The 23,932-nt window shown below is 39.9% G+C and overlaps 1 protein-coding gene across 1 annotated transcript in view; it reads right to left on the bottom strand.

Moving 5' to 3' along the window:
- myocd (myocardin) overlaps positions 1–23,932 on the bottom strand; it is a 105,451-nt gene that overhangs the window by 23,478 nt on the left and 58,041 nt on the right. Inside the window, exon 2 of the mRNA XM_077551548.1 lies at positions 3,519–3,584. Coding sequence (XP_077407674.1) covers positions 3,519–3,584 — 66 coding nt within the window. The remainder of the gene's footprint in view (positions 1–3,518; positions 3,585–23,932) is intronic.

The raw sequence follows: 23,932 nt of genomic DNA, 5'->3' as shown, positions 1-23,932 counted from the left end.
AATTGAAATGAGTTGCATTTCCGTTTGCCACCTTATCAGTGACAGACTCCTACAACCTGATAGGACAGCGCCAGACCTCTGGATTCTGTTCCCTTGCACACTTGCCAACGGTTTATCTGGCAAACGGTGCCAAAGATATCGTTCAACAAATCCTTTCCCTGAATTTCAAGCCCCCGTCATGTTTATCCTGCAGGCAAATCCCCCCACCAAAACAAAACCCGCTAATTACTTCCACTGCTGTCAAGTACATTTGAAGAAGCCCTCGTTTCCACATTTGAACCTATGGCAGATTCTATAGTGGTCTGTAAAGACTTTCAATGAGATTTGGGAGTTGGTCTGTGAGAATTTAGAAGAGTGACTGATGTTGGACACTATGAAGGACCAAAACTGCCAAAATTAAACAAATGTAAGTAAGTATGTATGCATGTATGTTTTTTATATCCGTTTTTATTTTCACTTTTATACATTTGTTTATTTAGTCATTTACTTATTTCTAATTTTGGCAGTTTTTGTCCTCCTTACCTTTATGACACACTCTGTTGTGGTCTGTAAAGACTTTCAATGAAATGTGGGAGTTGGTCTGTGAGAATTTAGAAGTCAGATTGACTGATGTTGAATGGGGTTGAGATAAAGACCCCAAGGTTCTTCTACAACAAAGTCATCCAAGTCTTGTAAGGTGAGGTGAAGAATTAAAGAGTGAAGCCCTTTTCACACTGCACTTAGCAGTAACCCAGTTATTGTGCATATGGTGAGGGGCAGTGACCACAGAATAAGATCTGAAAGAAGATTTACGCTGCGACGGAAGATGTTTTATTCAAGAGCTTCAAAGTTAACTAATGGTGTCAACACCTGACAGATGAATTAGTCAATAGGTGCATGTATACATATTTCCAAAGGGTATGTCAGTATCTACTTCAGATACGATGAATATGAAGAGTTGAAAATCCTTGTAGAATGGATAGATGAGTCTTCCGTGTGTTGGCAGTCAATACTAAACAAGTTTGTTGAAGTATTACTGCACAGCCCTGACCTGAAGAGCAGTAGAGACCATTAATCTGGATTATGGCAAAGATTTAAGTGCACTCTCAGTCCAGTCAGGTCTACATGTCCTCAACACTATGTCTCAGGTGACATTTAAGCATTTAAGTCCATACTTTGGCGGCTCCTGTTTGGTGCTGTTCGTTTCACAAATGCCTCCACGTTCTTACAGTCTGCCTTAGATGCAGTGTTGTAAACAGGTAATGTCAATGTGAATGCGGCCTATGAACGAGAAACTGAGAGTGTCTTCCACGTGAAAGCATTCTTTGGCGGTCATTCACCGACTTGTCTGCTGACTCACTGGCCATGCTGTCTAGCTATCGAGGCTCGGTGCTTCGTCGACATCCTCGACAGAACTAACCAATTAGAGGAGAGCAGATCTCAGCAAAGGTTTAGCAATTATAATTTGGGTCAATATCAAATTATGGACCTTCTGAAAATACACCTACTGCATAAATTAGTTTAATACATTTTGTCTAAGGTTCATGCATTATTCACGAAGTAATTAAATAACCTTGAAGGTAAAATGGTTTCATAATGGAAAAAGTCATGGGCCAACAGCACAGTTTTTGCAAGTCTGTTAGCTGCTAATGAAATGAAAATATAATCAGGAAAAATGTTTAGTAACTAGTCGGGCTGTGCATGAATTGGTGGTGAGATGCAAATTGGCTGTTAAAAATAATGCCAAAACAGAATTTTCTGATTTAAGTGAGAACAAATCATAGCATTTTGTCATGTGTACTAGTGTCACAGGAATGTTTAAGTGGCAAAATGTGTGACGTAATACATTTGTGCGGAGTGCACAGCGTTGTGTGATGTGCTCTTCTACAGTCATAACATGTTTGACCATTATATTGAAAATGTTAAGCCGGCTAATGTCCATCATATTAAACTGTTAAGCAGTCAAAAAAGCCCATCTAGGCAGTGTATCAAAGCCTTTGTCATGAGTTTGGTGTCCTAACATAAAAGAGTTTGCAAAGTTGAGATGCTGTACCAGAGAGACGAACCATACTAGGTTAGCTTAGCACAAGCTAGCTGGCATGACAGAAATTATATGAATGGATGGATTTAAAACTTTACCAAAAAGCGGGGGAAAAAACATCCTGGGTTCTGCCGCTGGCCAGTATATGAGGGATCCTGGAGGTTAAAGTAAGTTATTTTAAACTAAAAGGGAAAACTTTTTCGTAGGTTGACGTTAGCGCGTCAGCCGCATATCCTATGTACACTCATAAAAAGGGAATATGAAGCTTGGTGAAGTACTTTTGTCAACATATGGTGTGGATAAAGTGCCTAACTAGTAGCCCTTTTGAATGGATTTACGATTCAATGGTTAAATGGTAATCGAATATGCAAACGTGGATTTCGGTTACAGGTCGAAGATATAGTAACTAGTGTTAAAAGGAACCCCGACATGACAAGTTCTATATTATTTATTAGGTTGTTACTAAAATAACTATGAGACTCATTTTTCAAAAATCATTTCCAGTTTAATACATTTAGTAGTAACTTTATTAGGACGTACGCCGCCATTGTTATTTACGTCACAAGGCATTAAGTACGTAGTGACGTAGAATGGCGGCTGGCTCTCTGCTGCGCAATGTGAAACGCCTATAAAGAAAGCAAGTTAAACCTCGTAATGTTCCTAAAGAAACAACATGCGATTGGGTCACCCTCCCCCACGCAGTGCTTTCGCCATTCACCAGACGCATTCAAGAGTTTTGATAATTATTTTAGGATTGCTACGGAGACTTACCTTGCTTTCTTTATAGGCGTTTCACATTGCTCGGCAGAAAGCTAACCGCCATTCTACGTCACTACGCACTGAATGTGTTGCGACGTAAATAACAATGGTGGCGTATGTCTAAATGTTTCTACAAAATGTATTAAACTGGAAATTTTTTTGTAAAATTAATCTCACAGTTATGTTTGTCACAGCCAAATAAATAATATAGAGCAAATTTGTCATTACAGTCGCGTTCCCTTTAATATTCACACTTATTTGGAACTAGTGAACAGTCTATAACATGGAATGATTTTTCCTGTATTATGTTGCTAGAGGAAGCATAAACCAACAAAACAAAAGCATCCGAAATGTACATAATCAGCAACCCAATCAGCAACTTAAATGAATTACCATTAGTTTGTTGTTACAGCACACAGAGAATGGCAGAAGCTAGCCAAAAAAACAACCGCTATGTTCCAAAATGCCAAGTATATAAGTATCGATAATAGTGAAAGTTTAACTGTACACACTGATCGATTTCAACCCCTTATGGGAATAATTTGACGATAACTATAGAACCGTGTGTGTTTTGTAAAAGTGTTGACTATCACATTTGCACACCTACATACACCACATGAGAACCTAAAAATTATGCAGAGGCCTACCAAAAGTCCAGTAAGACACGTTGGGGTATTTTCAAGTGTGTGTATGTGAGTATGCGTGTGTCTGTCTGCAGCTGTGTTGCAGGGTTACTCACGAGGCATGATGCCTTGGTCTGCCAGCTGCTCTCGTGTCCTCCTCTGCTGAAGTCTTAACTGTAGCACTGAAGGTGGAGGGAGGAAGAGGATGATGACAGTCAGGCAGACAGATAGCAAAGACGAACAGGAGGCAAGAAATGACAAAGACGTAGAAAGAAAGGGACAGTTAAAAAAAAAAGCAGGGGAAAATATACAGCCAATCTTCTATTGCATAGATCAGGGGTGTCAAAGTCTGGTCCTTGAGAGCCACTATCCAGCCAGTTTTCTATGTTTCCCTCTTCTGACACACCTGAATCAAATGATCAGCTCATCAGCAAGCTCTGAGTATTTGATTCAGGTGTGTTGGAGGAGGGAGACTGGATAGGGGCTCTCGGGGACCGGACTTGAAGACCCCTGGCATAGACGAAATCAAAGCATGAAGCGTACTTTTATTACACCGAGGTTGTTGATGAAATGAAAGAAAAACGTCAATTTCAAGCAATCTGAGACGGAATGTACACACGCGTATGTCTTAAATGCATGCTTGTTCAAAACGGGGGGAAAAACAAAGCGGCTTGTTCACAAATATTTCTGCGAGCAGGATGTCGGCAGTGATAAACACGGCTCCTGGCTTTAAACAGATCTGTTGAGCAGTGTGTGGTCCTTAGGGTGTGCGCACACTCCTGCATGCTCAAAGTGCGTATGTCGAATTGTAGAAGAAGAGCGTATGTGGGAGTACGGGGTCATAAACATCAAGACTCCCCCATGTCTGTCGGTCGACTTGTTTCGGTGGCTATCCTTCTTATTTTTGCGTTGTTTCACCGTGCTTTTCCCTCCCTGTTGCTATCTGAAGGTCTCCTTCTGACATCCTGGATGTGACACACTAGTATAAAATGTTCCTCCTTTTCGCCAGAGCCTAATCACTCTTTTCTCCGATTGCTCATTATCTGCTTCAGGTGGTTTATATTCATTCAGCTTTGGCCACATACACATTTTATAATGACTTTATTTGAAGTCCGTCTGTTCGGGTAACTCACACCACGCACTTGTAGCAAAGCACCTCCGTTATGTAATTCGAAGCGCTTTGCCTTCATCTGACATCTGCTTTAGTTTACAGTGATAGAGGTCATGACCTGTTAGTCGCATCATAACAGAGAGGATGTAGTTGCGGAATGTACGATGACCAAAGCATGCAACGGAAACAACCCCCATTGGTTTTTGTCCTGCGGTCTCCCAAAGCACCGCATATTCAGTCGGCGTAAGGAAACAGGTGTTTTCTGTCTGAAAACCCTCCACATCGTCTATGATTTTAACTCTTTCTCTCAAACTTAATAATTCTTTGGGAGACACACACCAGCTGCCATGAAATCCTCATTGTTATAGCGAGACGACTTTCAACCATATGACCCCTTCTTCTCTTAAGCAGATTTGTATTCCAATGTGGCTGTCCTGGTATACAAATGTGATACCATATTTACAACATTCCAGATTTATGGTGTAAATAAATTGTCACTTTGCCTGGTTGGCTCAGTAAAGTGGCGATAATTACGTGTGGCACCGCTGTGAGATTGTGATTTACGAAAGGCACAATGCAAGAATGAAAGCGGCTAAGAATAACGCCTCCGTTCCACACAAACTCAAAATTCCTAACGAGACAGGTCGCGTTTCTTACATCCATTCCCAGAACTTCCCCTCAAGCAGACAGAAATGTGCTCAGGAGAGATGTATGAGCACAACTGTATAACTTCTCATAAACAGGTATTCCTAAATAGAATGTTACTGTTTATTTTAGACCAATACCAGTGAATTTCCATGAACATAAAGTCGCCAATCTTATCCCGACGCACACGGGACAATCTTTGGCAGATTTGTGAAGAAGAGTCAACAAGTCATTGCATAAATACGGATTTTGGATTGGATCCACTGACAGTAACTGAAAGTCAACAGCTGGATCTTGCAAGTTGCAACGATGTTCAGGTACGTGGTACTCTTATCGATTGCTGGATAGAACAGGAACACAGAACCAGGACTACTGTATTTTTGCTAGGAACGTTTAAAGGCATTTCCGATAAGATTTAAAAAGACAACTGCTAAAAGTGAACTAACCGTACTTCACTTGAGGACCAAACAGCGAAAATGACACATTCAACGTCAGATTTGAGTCACAGCATGTCCATACACTCTAAAAACAGTTGGGTCAAAAATAACCTAAATTGGGTCAAGAATGGACCTCTGTTATTTAACCCCAAAAAGTTGAGTGAAATTAAACTATTATTAACCCACAAAGCAACCCATTTTGTTTGTGTGTGTGTGTGTTTATTTTTTTATTTAATAACCCTATTCAATTGGGTTAAAAATTAACCAACTCAACTTTTTGAGTTATTTAACATAAACAAATATTTAACCCAAAAAGTTGGGTCCAAAATGTGGGTTGCTTTTTGGGTTATAAATTAATCCCAACTTTTGGGGTTAATTGAATTGGGTCACAAATGAACCAACCCAACTTTAGTTACTTAACTCAAAACCCAATTACATGGGTTGTTTTGCATGTTATTCATTTGATCCAACTTTTTGGGTAAATTGAATAAGCAAAAAAGTTGGGTTGATCCATTTTTGACCTAATTTGTGTTGTTTTTAACCCAACTGTTTTTATAGTGTATGTCAAACAAAACTTTCCTTTGGTTCGGCTGAGGTTAATACGTACATGATATGATATGATATGATATGATATGATATATGATATGCGCCACTTGGCCATTATTGGCTGCAGATGATCAGGTGAAGTCCGTGTTCCGCTTGGTTCAATTCTGGGGCCTCTGCTGTTTTCATTGTATTACTAACCCTGGGTTCCATCTCAAGAAAACAGTGGTGGCTGTTTTATAAATTGTTCTATAAATATAGAGTTGAGTGATGGGAGTCAACGTTCTAACTGCATGATTTGCAATCCCAAATTCAGCAATTGTAGTCCAGCACAACTAGCAAAACTAAAGGAATACTTCCTTAAGTGTATGGATCAGATGGATTTTCTTTGACACCTTTGTCACTCTGTGTTATGTAGCATCAGTCAGCTCTTCAACTTGTAATCAAATCAACATGAGAACCAGTCAGTTAGGCGCTCGCACTCACACAAAACACTGGTTGGTCCGCGGGGAACACTTAAGTGAGATCTTTATCTTTTCTTTTAAATTCAACCATGCAGCAACAGTTCCCATGGCTTTGTAATGTACTTCAAGCGGGTTGTAAAATGATCAACAAATCACCGGTCTTTAAGGCTCGATAAAATGTGAGCTTCTACAATTAAAAAAAGAGTTAATCAAAAGAGCAGATCGTGCCTGACTGCAGCCATTACAAGCAGTTGAATTTACAAGTAGTTTTACTTCACTTACGCGCAGTTTTCAAGTAATGAATTCAGTCTTGTCAAGATTAATCCATTCTGACTGTATCATCAATCAGATCTGGAGTAAGATGACCTTTATGGGAATAAAGACAACGTCTCCACATCTGTGACAAATTAAGGCAGCTCCTGCGTGTGTGTGTTTTTTTTTCAAGCAACGCACAACCTGAACCATCACGTTTCTCTTTCCCTGGAGCACCGTGGGTCATTTCCCACCCTGCCAATCTACTCTAAACAGCACAAAAGGAAAAGCCCCATTTAGTCTGCCACTCCTGTGATGCAATTACATTTTTGAGACACTGAATAAGAAAACAGAAGGGCACTCATGTTATCGCCAGCTTGGAGTACTTGCAGCAATTCTTAAAAAAGATGAGCTTCAGAAACAAAAAAACTCCTATCAGTTACATTCTCGTCAGGGAGGTGGCAGTGTTGCACACACACACACACACACACACACACACACGCACACACGCGCGCGCGCGCACGCACACACACACGCGCGCGCACACACACACGCGCGCGCGCGCACACACGCACGCACACACACACACACACACACACGCACACAGTATACAGGATACAAGACCACTGCACAAACACACATGCTTAGAGCTCATCTTTGGAAAGTAGCCATTCACCCATCTTCTATAGGCTGCTGCTTATCCTCACAATTTTTTTGTGCATGACACAAAAACAACATTTTCCTCTGCTCCAAGGAAGTTATGCGTACGCTGCTTGTTTTGTTTGTTGGCAGATTTTCACAAAACCAACAACGTCCCATTTTGGTGGCTCACGATAAAAGGTATGAATTGACTAATTATGAGTGAATGACAATTGAATCTTGACAGAATTTTGGCAAATGCACAAGACATTGATATACAACAAGATAAAGAAGTTAGGATTTGGAATCAAGATTAGAATGAATACAAAAGTTGGAACCTTCAGTGGCCATTGAAATCAGTACTTGTACTCCTTTTGATAAGACCAGGTACACTCACACACATATATGCACCATTAGCTTCCAATTCAACCTTATTAAGATAACCTCCAACAAGTGTCTAATCTCCCTTATCAGCGTCCATCCACCAGAGTGTCAAAACAGCTGGCTTCTCTCAGCTGCTGACATGCAACAAGTGCACGAACCTGTCCGAAACATTATTCTTAAATGTCACACTTTTATAATTGCCCAAAGAAAAACATAGAAAGGCGTCAAGATATTGAAGTTGAACTTGGAGCATCGTTTGGTTATATATATGGGAGAGCGTTTTGACTTGTCTCCCTCCCCTGCACGGTGCGAGTCTATTAAGCACCTGTCACTTGGAGCTAAGGAGCACACAGCTCGTTCTTGAATACAGCAAATGTCAAATGATGATAGGCAAACGGCTTGGAACAAACAAACGCAATTGTTTTACATCCGTGAGGTTGTGGGTTCGATCCTCACGCCTGGTGACCATGTCGGAGCGTCTTTGAGTAAGGCACTGAACCCCGATTTGCTCTCAGTGGACCTGGCAGTGCCTTGCATGGCAGCAGCCGATCACTGGTGAGTGAGTGTGAAACATTGTAAAGCGTTTTGGGTACCATATGGTGTAGATCACTGGTTCTCAGCCCCGGTCCTCTAGTGCCCCTATCCATCCTGTTTTTCATGTCTCCCTAGCCAACACAGCTGAGGATGGTTATCAGGCTTCATGCAGAGCTTGCTGATTAGCTGATCGTTTGAAACACCTGTGTTGCTTGTGGGAGACTTGGAAAACAGGCTGGATAGGGGTACTCGAAGAAGTTGAGAACAACTGGTGTAGATAAAGCGCTATATGAAAAGCAGTCCATTTACATCTTTTCACATCATCTGACAGTGCATATTGATCATATTGGGAGTGTGAAACCATCAAGTCCTTACCTGATCTAAACTTGCTTCGTATCAGTATGGAGTGTTCAGAGCCCAGAAGAGTCATAATGCTTTAGAGTACAGTTCCAGGGTTCAAAAGTTGCAAGATGCAGCCATGCACACCTGGGCCCTTCTTGGCTGTTTCTGGACCCCAAGACTGAGATGAGCTGATGCCTACTTCATCTACAGGTCTTGCGGAAATTTAAACAAGACAGTAATAACAGAGCCTCTCTTGTTGTGTCAGTCTCAGTCGCCAGTGTTTACACTAGCAAGCAGATCTCCGAGTGGTCCCCTTCTCTCCCCCGGGGGGTTGATGTGGAAGTGTGTGAGTCTTGCCGAGGCTTTGGTCCCATCTAAGCCGAGAGCTCTGAGTTCTGAGTCAGGCGAAGCACACACAGATATGCCCTGCTTGGGGAGGGGCTAGGCGGCCTGGGGGTTGCGCTACAGACCCGCCCGTAGGAACCGGAGGCTGGACGGGGTTTGGCTGATGACTTCTTCCTCCCATGATACCAGTGTAAATATATCTGCCTATCAGCCCTGCTGTGTGTTATTGGAAGGGAGAGCAGAAGGAGAGTCACATAGAACAAGCTCAAGCTTGAGCTTTCGAACAAACTTTTCACACTGTTGATAAAACAGACATCCAGATATACCCCCCCAAAAAAGTGACCAATGTGGGAGGTCACTGTCCTGACTCCTGATCTGGCTGAGATATTACTCAGGAAAGTAAAATATTAGTGGAACAGAACAGAAAGGTGGAATAAAAAGCACAAAAAGTAGTCATTGATTTGTAAATTCATCATTTTCTCCACCCTCAACGAGTTCTGAAAAGCACATTTAATGTCAATTTACACCAATTTGGATTGATGGAAACATTAAGTAAATTGGAAACACGTTGTCCCAATAAGTCTTAAAACTTCAATTTAATAAATCTATGATGTCAACATAATCATCAAGATTTGTTTAGGTTCATTTAACCCCCTCCCCAAGTAAAGTGTTTCTTCCCTGTTTACCAAATGCACAGCTGGATTGCTGGAGTAGTATGCACACACATGCACAAGTTGTATTTATTTATTTTTTCCCTAAAAATGTTTTGGGCGGAAATTATAAACATTTCGTCAGTGGCTTCCACAGTTCGGCACCTGCAGATTCACCATTGCACCTTTTTTTGTTTTTTGTTTTGTTTGTTTGTTTGTTTTAAGGGGCGGGGACAACCACCATTATTTGTGAAAAATGCATATGCCGTTTTGGGCCGTCCTTGAATGGTTCTTTTTATGCAAGAGAGCCCACACACAGCATGTGGTTATTTTTTGATTGTTCAAATACTTGGTGGAGGCTGGATCTTTTATATATGCTTTGCACCTGAAAAACAGTGATCAGGGTTGTACTGGCTATCTGGCATGTAGGGCAGATGTCCGGTGGGCTGGCGTCTCTTGGGGCTGATGCAGTGATTATTATTATTATTATTATTATTATCCTCCATTTTTACCCCAAGAGACTGGCCCAGAATATATATGGGCTAGTCCATTTAGTCATTTCGAATATAGACAGCAAACTGAACCAAATGCCAGGCCAATTTTTTTTTATGCCAGTCCAGCCCTGACTGTGATGCATGTACATTGGTTCAATAAGAAACAAAGAGATTTGCATATATTTTGTCCAAGTCAACCTTAAGCATTTCTTGACAATAATATATTATATGTGACTTTATTACTATAAATATGACTATATGACTAATATTATATTTGTGGAATATGAGTTATTCAGCAAAATCCAGCCATTTTTATCCATCTCAGGGTCGGCCATTTTGCCACTTGTTGTCGACTGAAGATGGCATCACGGTTGCTCAGGCGACGACCAATCACAGCTCACCTGTTTTCTAAAGCTGCGCTGTGAATGATTGTTACCTGAGACCTAAGCAACTGATGTCATTTTCACTTGACAGCAAGTGGCAAAATGGCCGCCTTCTGATATTGATAAAATCTGCTGGATTTTGCTGCTTAATATTCCACTAATGCAATTTTAACCAGAGTACTGTTTGGAACATATTATTGTCAATAATTTTTGGGGGGTTGACAAACCAGTTCTATAAAATCATTAAATTGTTCTAGTCTAGTTCCATTTATGACTGGGACTGTACAATATAAAAGTAGCAGTTTAGTCATTCTTAGCTGAGCTGCAGGGTTATTTTATCAGCAGTTTGATGTAGATGCTCCACTCTGTATTTAAGTCACCAGTTCCTCCAGCTCCTACATATCAGCTAGATATTTGTCAGAGCAGAACTAAGCTACTTGCCCGCTCTCCTCCAAAACATCCATTAACAAGGGGATGTCTGCTGGTCATGCCATGGTCGTCTCTCTGATTGTTTATCCATTCGCTTTGTTTGAGACGGGAATGCAATGTAATACAGAAACTAGTGACACAAAAACCAACTGTTTGGGTGCTTAAAAATAGATATTGTTGTTTGATGGGGCTACCATATTATTCATGTAATTATAAAACATCAATATGAAGTCATTTCCTCATCAAATAACACACACACACTAGGTCACCTACTTCTACCTGATTGACGTACTGTAAAAAAGACCAGCCTATCAATTGTCATATTTCAAAAGTAAAATGGTTTCCAAATTCTCGCTCTTCTATAAGTGGAATTTCCATCCATTTATTTTCAATATCACTTGTTCACATTTGAGTCACTTGTGAGCTGGAGCAATCCCAGATGGCTTTTGGGTATACACTCTTGATAAATTGCCATGCCCATACAAAACCCTGATTCTGATGAAGTTGGGTTGTTTTGTAAAATATAAATAAAAACAAAACAATGGTTTGCAAATCATTTTCAAGCTATAGCCAATTTAATACACTATGAAGACAACATATTTAATGTACAAACTGTCGACTGTTAGGTTAAAAATTTTTTATCTTCGTATTTTTAATGTGATGCCTGCATGATGTTCCAAAAAAGTTAGGACTGGGGCAGCAAACAAAAAGGGAAGTTTAGGAACGCTCCAAAAAGAACCGTTTACAACATTCCACAGGTGACATGTTAATTGGAAACAGGTGAATATCATGATTGGAGCATCCCCAAAAGATTCAGTTGTTTACAAGCAACTGTAATAAACAACTGTTTGAGCAAATAATCCAACCAACGTACATTTGCAAAGAATTCAGGGATTTCATCATCTACTGCCCCTAATATTGTCAAAAAATACAGATAATCTGGAGAAATCTGCACGCAGGTGGCAAGGCCAAAAACCAACACTGAATGCCCGTGAACTTTGATCCCTTCATTATAAACTGGCATCAATGTGAAAAGGATATTGCCATGTGGGCTCAGGAACACATCAGAAAACCATTGTCACAGAAACTCCTTACATTTACAAATGGAAGTTAAAATTGTGGTCTGACGAGTCCCCACTTGTTTTTGTTGTCCAGGCCAAAAAAGGGAAAGGACGATCCAGATTGGTGCCCAAGGCATGGGTAATATGCACATCTGTGAAGTCACCATTAATGCTGAACGGTACAGTCCTCTATATTGTTGTATACAGAATACATTCAGGTTTCAGATCAAAAGATGAATATGAGAATTCCAGCTTTTATTTCATGGTATTTACATTTAGATGTGTTAAACAACTCAGAACAGAGCACCTTTGGTTTGAACTAGCTCAGGTGTTGCCTTTTAGATTTACATTGCTTGTTATGGGTTTTGGGTTTCACCTGTTCTACACGTCCCCTTTACGATGTGTGCAGCCAATACAGCAACTCAGGACACTAGATACTTAAGATCCAATCCAATCCACTTTATTTCTATAACACATTTTACAAGTGATTCCAAAGTGCTACACATTGACAGCACACTATCATACCAATAAAATCTAGTAAAACAACTATAAAAAAGTCAATAAAATACTAAAATACAATAAGTAAAATAAAAAATAAATACAGTGAAACCTCGGAGTTTGAACGTCTCAGAACTCGTACAAATCAGACTTCGACCAAAAAATCTGAGTAAAAAATGCCTTGGAGTTTGACCTCATTCTCGGAGTTTGAACACCCAAGCAAACCAAGCAAAGCCGAACGTACCTTGATTGGGTAGCCGAGTGAAGCCGAGCAATACTGAATGCTCACGTGCGGTAGTGGAGACGAAGCACTGCTCATTTCCAGTCAGAGCGGGAGAATACTTCCGGAGGAGCTCCGTAGATTCGCGAGTGCATTTGGATTTTTCCATGACAATTTTCTCTGACATGGGCCCAAAGAAAGGCAACAGTGCCGGTGGCAGAAAATAAAAATGTACACTGCTATGAACCATAGTGGATTTAGGAAGGACATTATCTTGCCGTTGTAACTAGTTCCGTAAATACTGGCACAAGGACCCCCCTTAGCTGTTCAACAACGTGCCTGATGCTAAACAGCGCACAAAGACCCATTGGTAGTCTAATAATATGTAAAATACACAAACTCAGCACTGAACTAAAGCATGCAGTCATTAACGTAGCATTTTTCATCCACTGAGGCCATCACACCGCGACAAAAAAGGTAAGGTATTTTTTTTATTGTTTAAATACTGTATAGGGTGTACATGTTTGTTTTTTTTTCACAGAAATAGAAATCAAAATAGGAATTTTCTGTTTTTGGAGCTTGGGAACAGATTAATTGCATTTACATTATTTCCTATGGGAAAATATGTTTCCGAGGTTGAACAATTCAGACTTTGAACACTTCACAGGACCGAATTGTGTTCAAACTCTGAGGTACCACTGTACCTAAAAATAAATAAAAAAGATGCATGTGAGACGCTGTTAGTTCATTTATATGTCTCCATAGACGCGCCTATAGGACTTAGGTGCTTGATGTGTGGGCACTCACAATTCACTAGACTACCCCCTGTTTTGCACTCCTAAAATCCATACCGTTATTTTGCACTGCATAGCTTCTCTCACCACACACTGATAGCACTGCCTGGTTCATTACTCCTGTCCTGTCCTCTAACAAAACTAAAATGTGTCCCTTCCTCACAGGGAGTGCAGCCCATCTTTGCAATGAATGCAACTTCTATCTAACATATAGTAACAAGCTCTAACTCTACACTTTAAATTTGAGAGGCGAAGGTGAACTGTCTGGTAGCAAATAATCAAAAAAAATGAATAATCATGACTTTACAACGATAGTAATTTATAGTTAAAAATAGATCGTTATAGTTAGTTAGATAGTTATAGATAGTTTTGATACTATTGACATCATTATTTCCTCAATGCTTATTTTATTAAAACTTCAAAAACTCTTGCAGTTGTACAACGGCGTATAGGGCCTTGTATAATTGTTTTTCAGAGGGGTGGGGGTAATATTCCGAGAAGAAACTCGCAAGCTACTTTATAAGGTGGCAAATTTGCGAGAAAAAAACTCTGAAATTTACGATAAATACACGTAGCGTAGCTATTCATTGGTGGTTAATGAGACACTGTTGATAAATTGAAAAGGCAGGATGGAGAAGGATTCATTCTTAATTTAATCTTTACTCATCATACATGACAACTAGAGTGACAGCACTTCCCGATTCCCTATCAGCTGACTAACACTAACCAATCAGAAACTAGCATACTTTAGGTAAATGCAAGTGAATGACCAGGAACAGCAGATCCGACCCATCAACTTAGCTACTTGTACAAAAAAATACCAAAATGTATGAATTTGGAAATAATTCTGGAAACATAAATCTACAAGTAAATTTACATTTTACCAAATTAACTTAAATGCTTGCTCCTCAGGGTAGGGACCTTTGCAAAGTCACTGCCCGTACCCAACGCTTTAAAGAGCGAATGCTTAACATCATATGGTTAATCTCTGCTAAAGCAATTAAACCCTTTATTTGAAAACCCGACTGAAAAGGATTGGCACACACAAACATCCGAGTAGTATGCTACGTATATTTCTCGTAAGTTTCTGAGTTATTTTCCTTGCAAATCTGCCACTTTATAAAGTCGCAAATTTACAATTTTTTTCTCGCAAATTTGTCACTTTATAAAATGGCAAATTTACAAGTTTAAACAAATATATATTTATACGTAACCCTAATACGCCGTCGTACAGTTGTATAACTGAACTGTTTTTAGTTAAAAACGGACCCTTGAGCCACATGTTAAGCTTCACTTCCTCCAGTGATCTTCCTACAGACCTTTTGTACAAATTCTGTAAAAGACCGCTGTGACACAGCACTAATAAGTCACAGAGCATTGAGAGCTTTGTCCAACTCCAGCTCACTGCTCTTTACTACCCATTTTAATCTCTTCCAAGCATAAACACTGCTTGGCCTTTGTTGCAGAGTAGCCTCGACGCACATACTGGTTCGATGTATGCGCCACAACATGTAATCATTTCATCTAATAAATAACACTCAATCTGTTTGCTGTGAGCTTGTGCGCTGACGTGTGTCGGAGCGTACGCAGAATGCTACCAAATTCAAATATTTACATAGACGGCAGTAAAGGCTACAAATCTGTCCCTGACACAGACGGGCACATTTGTCTAGAATTTGCTGTGAATGAAAGCACGCGTGCACACACACTACAGCACGCATGGGCTTCTTTAATTAGCAGGTGAAAGTGCTTTAAGGGAAGGTCTGTCAGAGGGTTTGACAGTATACACACAGTGTTTTGGAAAGATTCCTAAAGAGGTCACCCAGCCCTGGCTTAATCCTCCCCTTTAATTGGGCCCTATGTCAACAGACGTGACAAGTCTCATCTGAACTGTCTGGACGAGCACGCGTGTACTTGCAAGACAAAAAAAGAGCCAATCATCGCCATATAATCAAATCAATTGATTTAAGTGCACAAAAATCTCATGACACATGCCTTTGTATTGGCCACGTGACGAACACACGCCACAATGTTTATTGGCCATCTGCACAGACATCTAGATCAACTAATGACATTTTGTGTTTTCTGTGATTTCTTATGTTTTAGATAACTTGCTAAAATGTGAACAAAATATCATTTAATTGATGTCTGGATTCAACTCAAGAATTATAAACACTTAATAAACTCAGTTTGGAATGTTACTGTTCACATTGTTCCAATCAGTTCCAATAAATCATGAAATAGTGGCGTGTTTTTCCATAGGGGTCACCATGTAAGTTATTATCGGCCAGCGCTGCTATGTAACTGTCACTCGCCCAACAATGTCCCGGTAGGCACTACACTTTTTATTGTACTTCGAATTGAGCCAGCGTGAGACATGATGGTACTTGGCTGTAATATGGTATGAGAGGAAATTGGAAGGCTTAGAACTTCTTTAATTTTCTTCCTGCCTGTCTGCTTCCACTTCACACCTTTCACCAGGGACTTATGAGTAGATTGTTAAAGGGCTCTCACAAGGAACAAAAAATAAATAAATAAAACCAAATAAAACATGGGGACATTACGGCTGACAGGCAAACCATTCATGATGTATTAACTGGCAATGGCTGGCTGATTGACTTAGGCCATGTATACACGTAGCCGGGTTTTTTGCAAACGGGAGATATTTTTTTGCGGCTTGCCCTGTCATCCACACGTCCGCGGGGATTTTTTTCATCACAAACGAAGGTTTCTAAAAGTGAAGATTTGCTTATTTCTCTGGCTCTGCGGTCGCGTGTGTCCGTTAGTAAACAAAGTTTTACGTCGTCCTCTACACACGTCATTCAATCACATACCTAAAGTTGTTAAAAAAAAAGAAGGAAAAAAAAGGTGGCGTGGATTTGCTTTCCCACAGGGGAGACCATGTTTGTATGTGTGTGTGTGGTGAGTGAGTGGGAAAAAAGTTGTTAAAAAAAGAAGCGAAGCTTTTTAAGATTTTGTATTTATCCTTTGTTTTCCTCTATGATCCGTTTATGATGTACTCATTGACTGTTTACAAGTATTTTTTTTTATAAACACAATAGAAACACAGCTGAGCCCGCTGGAAAGTTGACCCACAATAAGGGGCGGACTCGCGATCCTGTGATGTCACTCAATACTATCTATACTGTACTGTGCTGCATGCCCAAGATAGTGTCTGCAGTCGCTGGAGTCGCTTTGAGAGCACGCTTTCAGAGGGGCGGGGGCGGGGGGTGGGGGGGGGGGGTGATGTCGTATATGGTGGCAGCTCTCTCACAGGCAAAACAGAACATGATTGAAGGCAATATCATTGCAGTGACTCTTGCCCTGAGTCCAGACCCTGTGAATGTTGCTGACTGATGTTCAAAAATTCCTGGTTGAAGAATGAGATGCCACTCCACAGTAGAAGTGACCAGAAATGTTGGATTGGACTACTGGACTTAAGTCGTTTTCACACTGCATTTAGCAGCGAACAGGTACAGTCACCAAACCCATTCATTTTGTATGTGATGAGGGGCAAGTACTGGGGAATGGAGTGTTGCTGGAAAATGCTCTATTTGAGAGCGGCGGCGGCGGCGGCGGCGGCGGCGGCGGCGTGAAGTAAGATAAACGCCTCCAATTGGAGAGGAGCTGACGGTTTATACTTACAAGTAATGCATGAAACTGGCCAAGTTCCTGCAAAGCCATTAGTTTTTTTTTTTTTTTTGCTTGTGTCCTCCCCCTGCTCTTAAAATGAGCAAAGTGAAGTCTTTCTTTTGCAACAATGAAAGATGCGTTTTGTCGAGGTGTCATCTAACCAGGCAGGGGCAGAATCTTTGTTTTTACGTCCTGCTAGGCTGCCAGGGCTGGACTGGCACGTTTTGACTTAGGCCCGACTCTTGCCTAACATGTAGTTCTGCCATTCAGTTTGCTGTCTATAGTATCTATATTCGAAATCAATTAACGGACAGGTACCTCTTAATTGTGGGCCAGCCTCTTGGGGTAAAATGTAGGAAAATGATAATTGAAAAGCACTGCAAAACAGGCCGGCCCAACGGGCATCTGCCTTCATGCCAGATGGCCAGTCCAGCCCTGTACGCTGCTATGTCAGCACTTCAGAAAATATTGTTGTAATGTTGGAAATCGTTCTGGGTAATGATTATAATTTAGTCAATTGATTGACAAAAATTCAATTCAATTTGATTTGTTCGATTTGATTCACTTCACTCCAATCTGATATTAATTGTGGAACATCAGTTTTTCTTAAATATCAAGGACATGAGAAAAACTCCACAAACATGACGTTCCAAAGGAAATTTTGAGGAGGCATTAACTGGTTAAATGATTTAGTGTATTAATGAAAGTATTGTGTTATAATCACTTATGTGTTACACAAACATTTACATCAGCAAGGATGAGATGAAAATGTTTTCATAATTCCAATTCAATAATTGTCTTTAAGTACATCAGGTCTTTCATAAATGAAAGAGAAAATATTTACTACCACTTATTATGAATGTGAATAGTAGGCCTAAAGTCCAAGAAAACAGTAAGACATATACACACACACAAAAAAATATTAGATTTTTTTATTTTTATAATTAATTTATCTCTACTGCAGTGTTGCCAAGTATGCAAATTAGGCAATTACGTCATTTAGCGACTTCTAGCGAGTTTTAAGACAGCCAATAATTACTTTCCTTACTGGGGAGTCGAGAACACTGCATTCATACAATATGTTAAACTGCCTGGGAATCAATATTACTGAATCAATATCACTGAAAGTGTCTGTTGCTGCATTAGAGACCGCGCATCAGCACGTCAGAACCTAGCTAAGGCTTAGGTCATCGAGGTACATTAGCTACAGTATAAAGGTATGAGGTATGTGTTTTGGTGATAAAATATCTGACATAAATCATACAACTGTGAGGAGAGCCTGGGAACAAAATAAAAAGTTCAAACGATTTCTCAGAATATTGAAAAGGTCCCGCCTTCCATTTCTTGATGAATTTTTCTTTGCATCATTTGTCATTTTGTTTTTTTTTAATTTTCAAAGCCATGTGAGATCTATTGATGGAACTTGCATTTGTCAGTAGCGACAGTGAGCGTGATTCAGTCATTTCTCAGCACTCAATCAGTGTTATCAGAAAAACATAGGCCTTTTCCCACGATACGAGCTGGCAGTTCCAAAAGAAAAAGATGGGAATGGAAGAATTGTGAAGGAAAACAAATTAAGTATTATAACAGAGGCCAAGGGCATAGTGTACAAAATAAACCAGCAATATTTTTCTACGAGCGGAGGCGAAGAGGTGGGAAAGCAAGGATAGGCTGGAGTTTACCATCAGTTTCTCCTCTGTCTTTAAACTGGGCTTCAGAAGAAAGGCATTTCACGAAAAGCCAAACCAAAAGTGATAGAAAACCAACTAAGGCTTAGCCAGGACTCTCCCCTCCTGTCCCCCTTCTTAAATCTTTCTGCTTTCTTTATCTCCGCTGTGGCTCGGTCACCTTCACTTGCTTGGAACCATGGGCGAGAACGGCGCATGTCTGCCGCCAATTCCAAATGGAATCCACAAACACTGCAAGAGGTCTGTGCTGGAGATAGGTTGTCTCCCATTTTGTACATAAACACAGAGCTGGGAGATACTGTTTTATGTTTTTTGGTTGTTTAGGTTTTTGCAATTGACTCAGATGGAGTCTGCCGGTGCTGGCCAGGGGCCACAGCAGTGTGGGCTGAAAGAGGAGCGGGGGTCCATGTCTGTGAGGCTTCAAGCTCAGAGACGAGCCTGCATCACCGTAGCTTAACTCCTAACACCTGCCTATTACCGAGGGGCTATGCGTCGGCTTTGCGCGGCATTCCTGAATTTTCTCGATCAGAAATTTAATAACTTAAAGTCTACTTTGTTGTTGGTAATGTGTGTACCCATGACTAACTGGAGCAGATGAAAGGCACATTTAGGTGAGCAATCATCTCTCATCTGATTTCTATTATCATGCTTGACGAATTATGAAGAGAAACTAATTAAGTAAAAATTGGTGAAATTGAAATAAAGCGTGTCAATATTAGTTGAAATAATACTGGGTCAAACACTATGGATAAAATGAGGCAAGCCGTGTGTATCGGCTAAATCTTTTAGTTCTTAATATAAAATGGGCATGCGGTACATACAATTTACTGAAGTACTCATTGCACCACCATATTTTTGGGCCAATCTAAAAATGTTTTACCATGACAATTAGGGATTGGGGTGGCTGTGCTCAGAGCCTCAAATTAAAAAAAACAAAACATGCAGCACTTGCTAGCCACAACACGACAGATTTAATTCTTTGCCCCAATTAACAGGCACGTAGCCAAACACAAACAACGTCAAAATGTCACTCATTTGCTGTCCTGTTGTGCAAGTCTTTAAAATTTGTTGTATATATGTTTTTTTCCAGGCCCTTACTGTGCTCCCTTTGTAAAGAGCACATAATGGGTGGAAGAATGCCCCCCTCCATCATGTTTAATTCTTTTTTCCATCTAAGAAATGTGGGGCGCTAATTAGCGAACCATCAGGCTACCTGTTCTGCCCTTCTTTGTTGGTCATAGTTATTTTTTCATGTTTTTCAAATGCGTTATGACTGTGAAGATAAATTCCTTGTGTGCTTTTACATACCGGTACTTAGCAAATAATTCTGATTCTATTTCTGAAAATTAAGTTAGTTGAAAATGGCTCTGGATCTTGGCTCAACTTAGCAACCAAATCCCACTGTTACATATGTTAGTGGGGTAAAAATTCATAACAGCTGGCTGAGAAACACTTTTTCAGAAATAGCCAGATAACAAAAGATGTATTTGGTACTGAATTCCACACTTGATGTGTGGGCAAACACTCCTGACACCCAACTATATGCATACAATCCAAATTTGAATGATATGTTGTAGGGGTGTCAAAATTAGTGACTTAATTTAAAGTTCCTTTTACACCACTATTTTTTGTTTTAATGTGCCATTAATGACTGCCCCTTACTTAGAAAGGGTGTACTGGGGGAATTCCAGTCGCAACGCAGCAGACACATCCATGTCAAATGTAAGCAGTAACACATTTAATAATAATGCATATATTTGTGGAGACTGGGGCCAAGTTGTATTTTACAATTTACAAATGTGCATAATTTCACAAGTTACTTCATGTTGAGGATAGCTCTTAATATGAACAGAAAAATGCAATGAGCGTTCACCAACGGCTTACAAATGCAATCTAGTGGCAGAAAAAATACCTCAAAACAAATCCATATCACACTCGGTTTTTACAGTAAAGAACATATTTTTTATTTTAATTAAATTTTATGAATTATTATGAAATTATTCTATCAATGACTAAAAGATTCAGCCATATTTCTATAAGTTTAAAAAAATCCACTTTTATGTTAACAAGATGAAAACGTAGAAAAAATGTACATTCAGAACAGATATAAAATTTGCGATTAATCGTGATTTAACTATTGAAGTCATGCGATTAATTACAATAAAAAAATAATCGCTTGACACACCTAATATGTTGTCTTTAGGACAATTTTCCATTTTGCATAAATGCAACTGAAGTTGATAAAGCCATAACTGCCATCCCACTCCAGAGTTCAAATTCAGAGGTTCAACTCTTGAGACTGTTGGAGGTTGTGAGAGTGCTTGTTGAGAACTCCGAGGAGAAATCTCCAAACCCGGAAATGTCTTTGTGGGGTTGACAGTGCTAACCACTCATCCACTGTGCTGCCAATATAAAGACCCAACAGTGCAAATATTTAGCCATGTTGTGTCACTGACATGGACTGTCAGCCAGCACATATTTTCTCTCAATGAGGGTCAAACAGAGCCATGTTGTTGTTGGTATGCCCCTACCCTGTCCTCCCCACAATCCCCCATAAAACCCTCCTTCCTCTGAAGGACGCGTATGCAATGGTAGAAACATGCTGAGTTTCTACAGACGCTAATTGACCAGTTATGAAATTGTACATGTAAATTCTCGCAGATATTGCATTCCTGCCGTAATCTGATCTGGGTACAGTGTCGGAGGTGGTTGACAGATCGAGAACAGACCCACAGGTTGCCAAGGGCTACAGACTGATTCTTGAGTACAGGGCTGGTATCTGCGGGACTGGACTCCACTTGACCCTTCAATACCAACGGCTTATTTATAGGACTGAGTCTGTGTGTGTATGTGTGTTTCAGCGCATATACGTGCACGTGTGTCACATGTGTTTGCATGGTCACCCTGAGGAGAGCACGTCTTATCAGCGCTGGCTTGCATTCATCTGGGGTGACATTTTTTTACCATTCCATATTCAAAGCAAACACATGGCTTCATGTGCTATCGCCGCCGTTCAATGCAATGTTGAGAGGCCTGACTTATGCAACTTGTCAGTAAAAAATCACATCATGGTCATGCTAAAACCCAACCTTTCAGTATGTAGACCTTTTAAAAATATATATTTTTGTCCTAGGTAATTTTGTCAGACAAACATCTCTTTCTTCTGTACCCGATTTAAAACAACAAAGGTTCACTTAGAGTTACATAGACGTGGCAGCTTTTGACACCTTGGGTACGCCTAATTATGTTGTTGTAAGGTTCTAAGGGAGGTGAAAAAAAAAAGACATTTTTTTGTTTATATAGTGTATGTTATGATTGAAGGTGATAGGAAAAACTTCAGCTAACCGTGTCGACCTGGCTAACAGGCTTAATGGAAAGCAATTGCCTTTATTCAATGGTTATGGCAAATATCAACAGCGAATTGTGCTCATTAGTGTTGCACAGGTTGGAAACTATCACAGCAAACTTTGGGCAAAATGACCCTGAACTGGTTACCAGTCAACCACAGGACATTTCCAGACATCAATAACCAATAGCACTCACTGTTTAGTAACTCCTCATGCAGTTCAAACGAACTGTCAATGGTTCTTGTGAATACCAAAACAAAACACTGTGTACTTTTGAGATCTTTTGTGTTTAAGTTTGGTGATCTAACATGCTTCTTATTTTACGTGAAAAACACCGTATGTTGACCTAATTTGGTCTTTGTGCTGCTTATCTCTGGGATGTGCTCTCTCTTTAATGCACACGTAGAGTCTTGGAGGTTGAAGGGGTGAACACAACGTGAAACTGCTCACCTACTGTAAACATTTCTATTTTCAAAACTTAATCGAGGGCAACTCCGAGTGTTGACATGGGCTAGTTGCCAGTTATCCATCGCTGATTTAGAGTCTTTAATTAGCCAATATGTTAGTTGTTTGAGAGTGGGAGGAAGCCAGAATTTGTGGGAAAAAAAACATGTTAGGCAGATATGCTTACCACAACACATATAATGCTCTGAATAATTATATGGAACGAGCTTTGAGTTTAGTGTAATTACCATCTTGGTTTAAACACCAAAGTATTTTTCTTATTCTAAATCATAACATTTAAAACCCTCGTATGGTAAATTTTTTCTTTACGACATAAGTAAAATGAGACAAAATTTGGCTCACTATTGGAAGTGTGACAAAGTCATTCATGAATATTTTTTTACTTGCGACCACTCAAAATATTCAGTGGCATCAGACCTATTCATACATATATAGTTTTTAAATTCTTTATTTGTTTTTGATGCCCTCTATGGACAATAAAAGCAATATTGTCGACCACAACTATCATCTGCATATATATACAAGGAACTGGAATATATATATAATTTAATTTTCATTGTTCTCTAGTTGCAGATGATCTGCTTCACAGTGGAATGGATTTATTTTATTACTATTGTTTTTTTCTTGAGGGGTAGATTTTGACGCATGCCATAAAGCAGTCAGCACATATGTAGTTTTTTGTGTGGCAGTGTTCCTGTCATCCTCCTCAAAGTTGCTTAGTGCCAGTAAAAATGATACAGAACCTCTCAGGCCAAGGCAAAGGTACCATTCAACTAGTTTTATGTCGATGTTTCAGCAGAAGAGTTATGAAAATATTTTATTAAGATGGAAAAGTTCCTTAGTGCTACTTTAATACACGCGTGCACGTCACTGTTACTGTGTCCACACATGCTCACAGGCCTGAGCTTTCGATCCCACCTGCGCTTTCTTGTTTTGTTATAAGAATCGGGACGTAGGAAGCACATAAGTTAGCTCAACAAAAAAAATTATAATTAGCTCTCTAGTGCCATTGGGTGTCTTTTGGATTTTATGACTCTAAAGTTAACTTTTTTTTTCTACGTTTAGTTGATGCCTGAGTAAAGGAATTAATTGGGTAACTGCGGGAAATGCGCTATAACACATCAGGTGCATTAAAACATATGAAAAATTATGATAAATAATAGGAGCCAATG

The sequence above is a fragment of the Vanacampus margaritifer genome, chromosome 18 (genome assembly GCF_051991255.1).
Source record: "Vanacampus margaritifer isolate UIUO_Vmar chromosome 18, RoL_Vmar_1.0, whole genome shotgun sequence".
In the NCBI taxonomy this organism is placed as follows: Eukaryota; Metazoa; Chordata; class Actinopteri; order Syngnathiformes; family Syngnathidae; genus Vanacampus; species Vanacampus margaritifer.
Note: the sequence above shows the minus strand (reverse complement) of the source record. Positions and strands in the feature narration are given on the sequence as shown.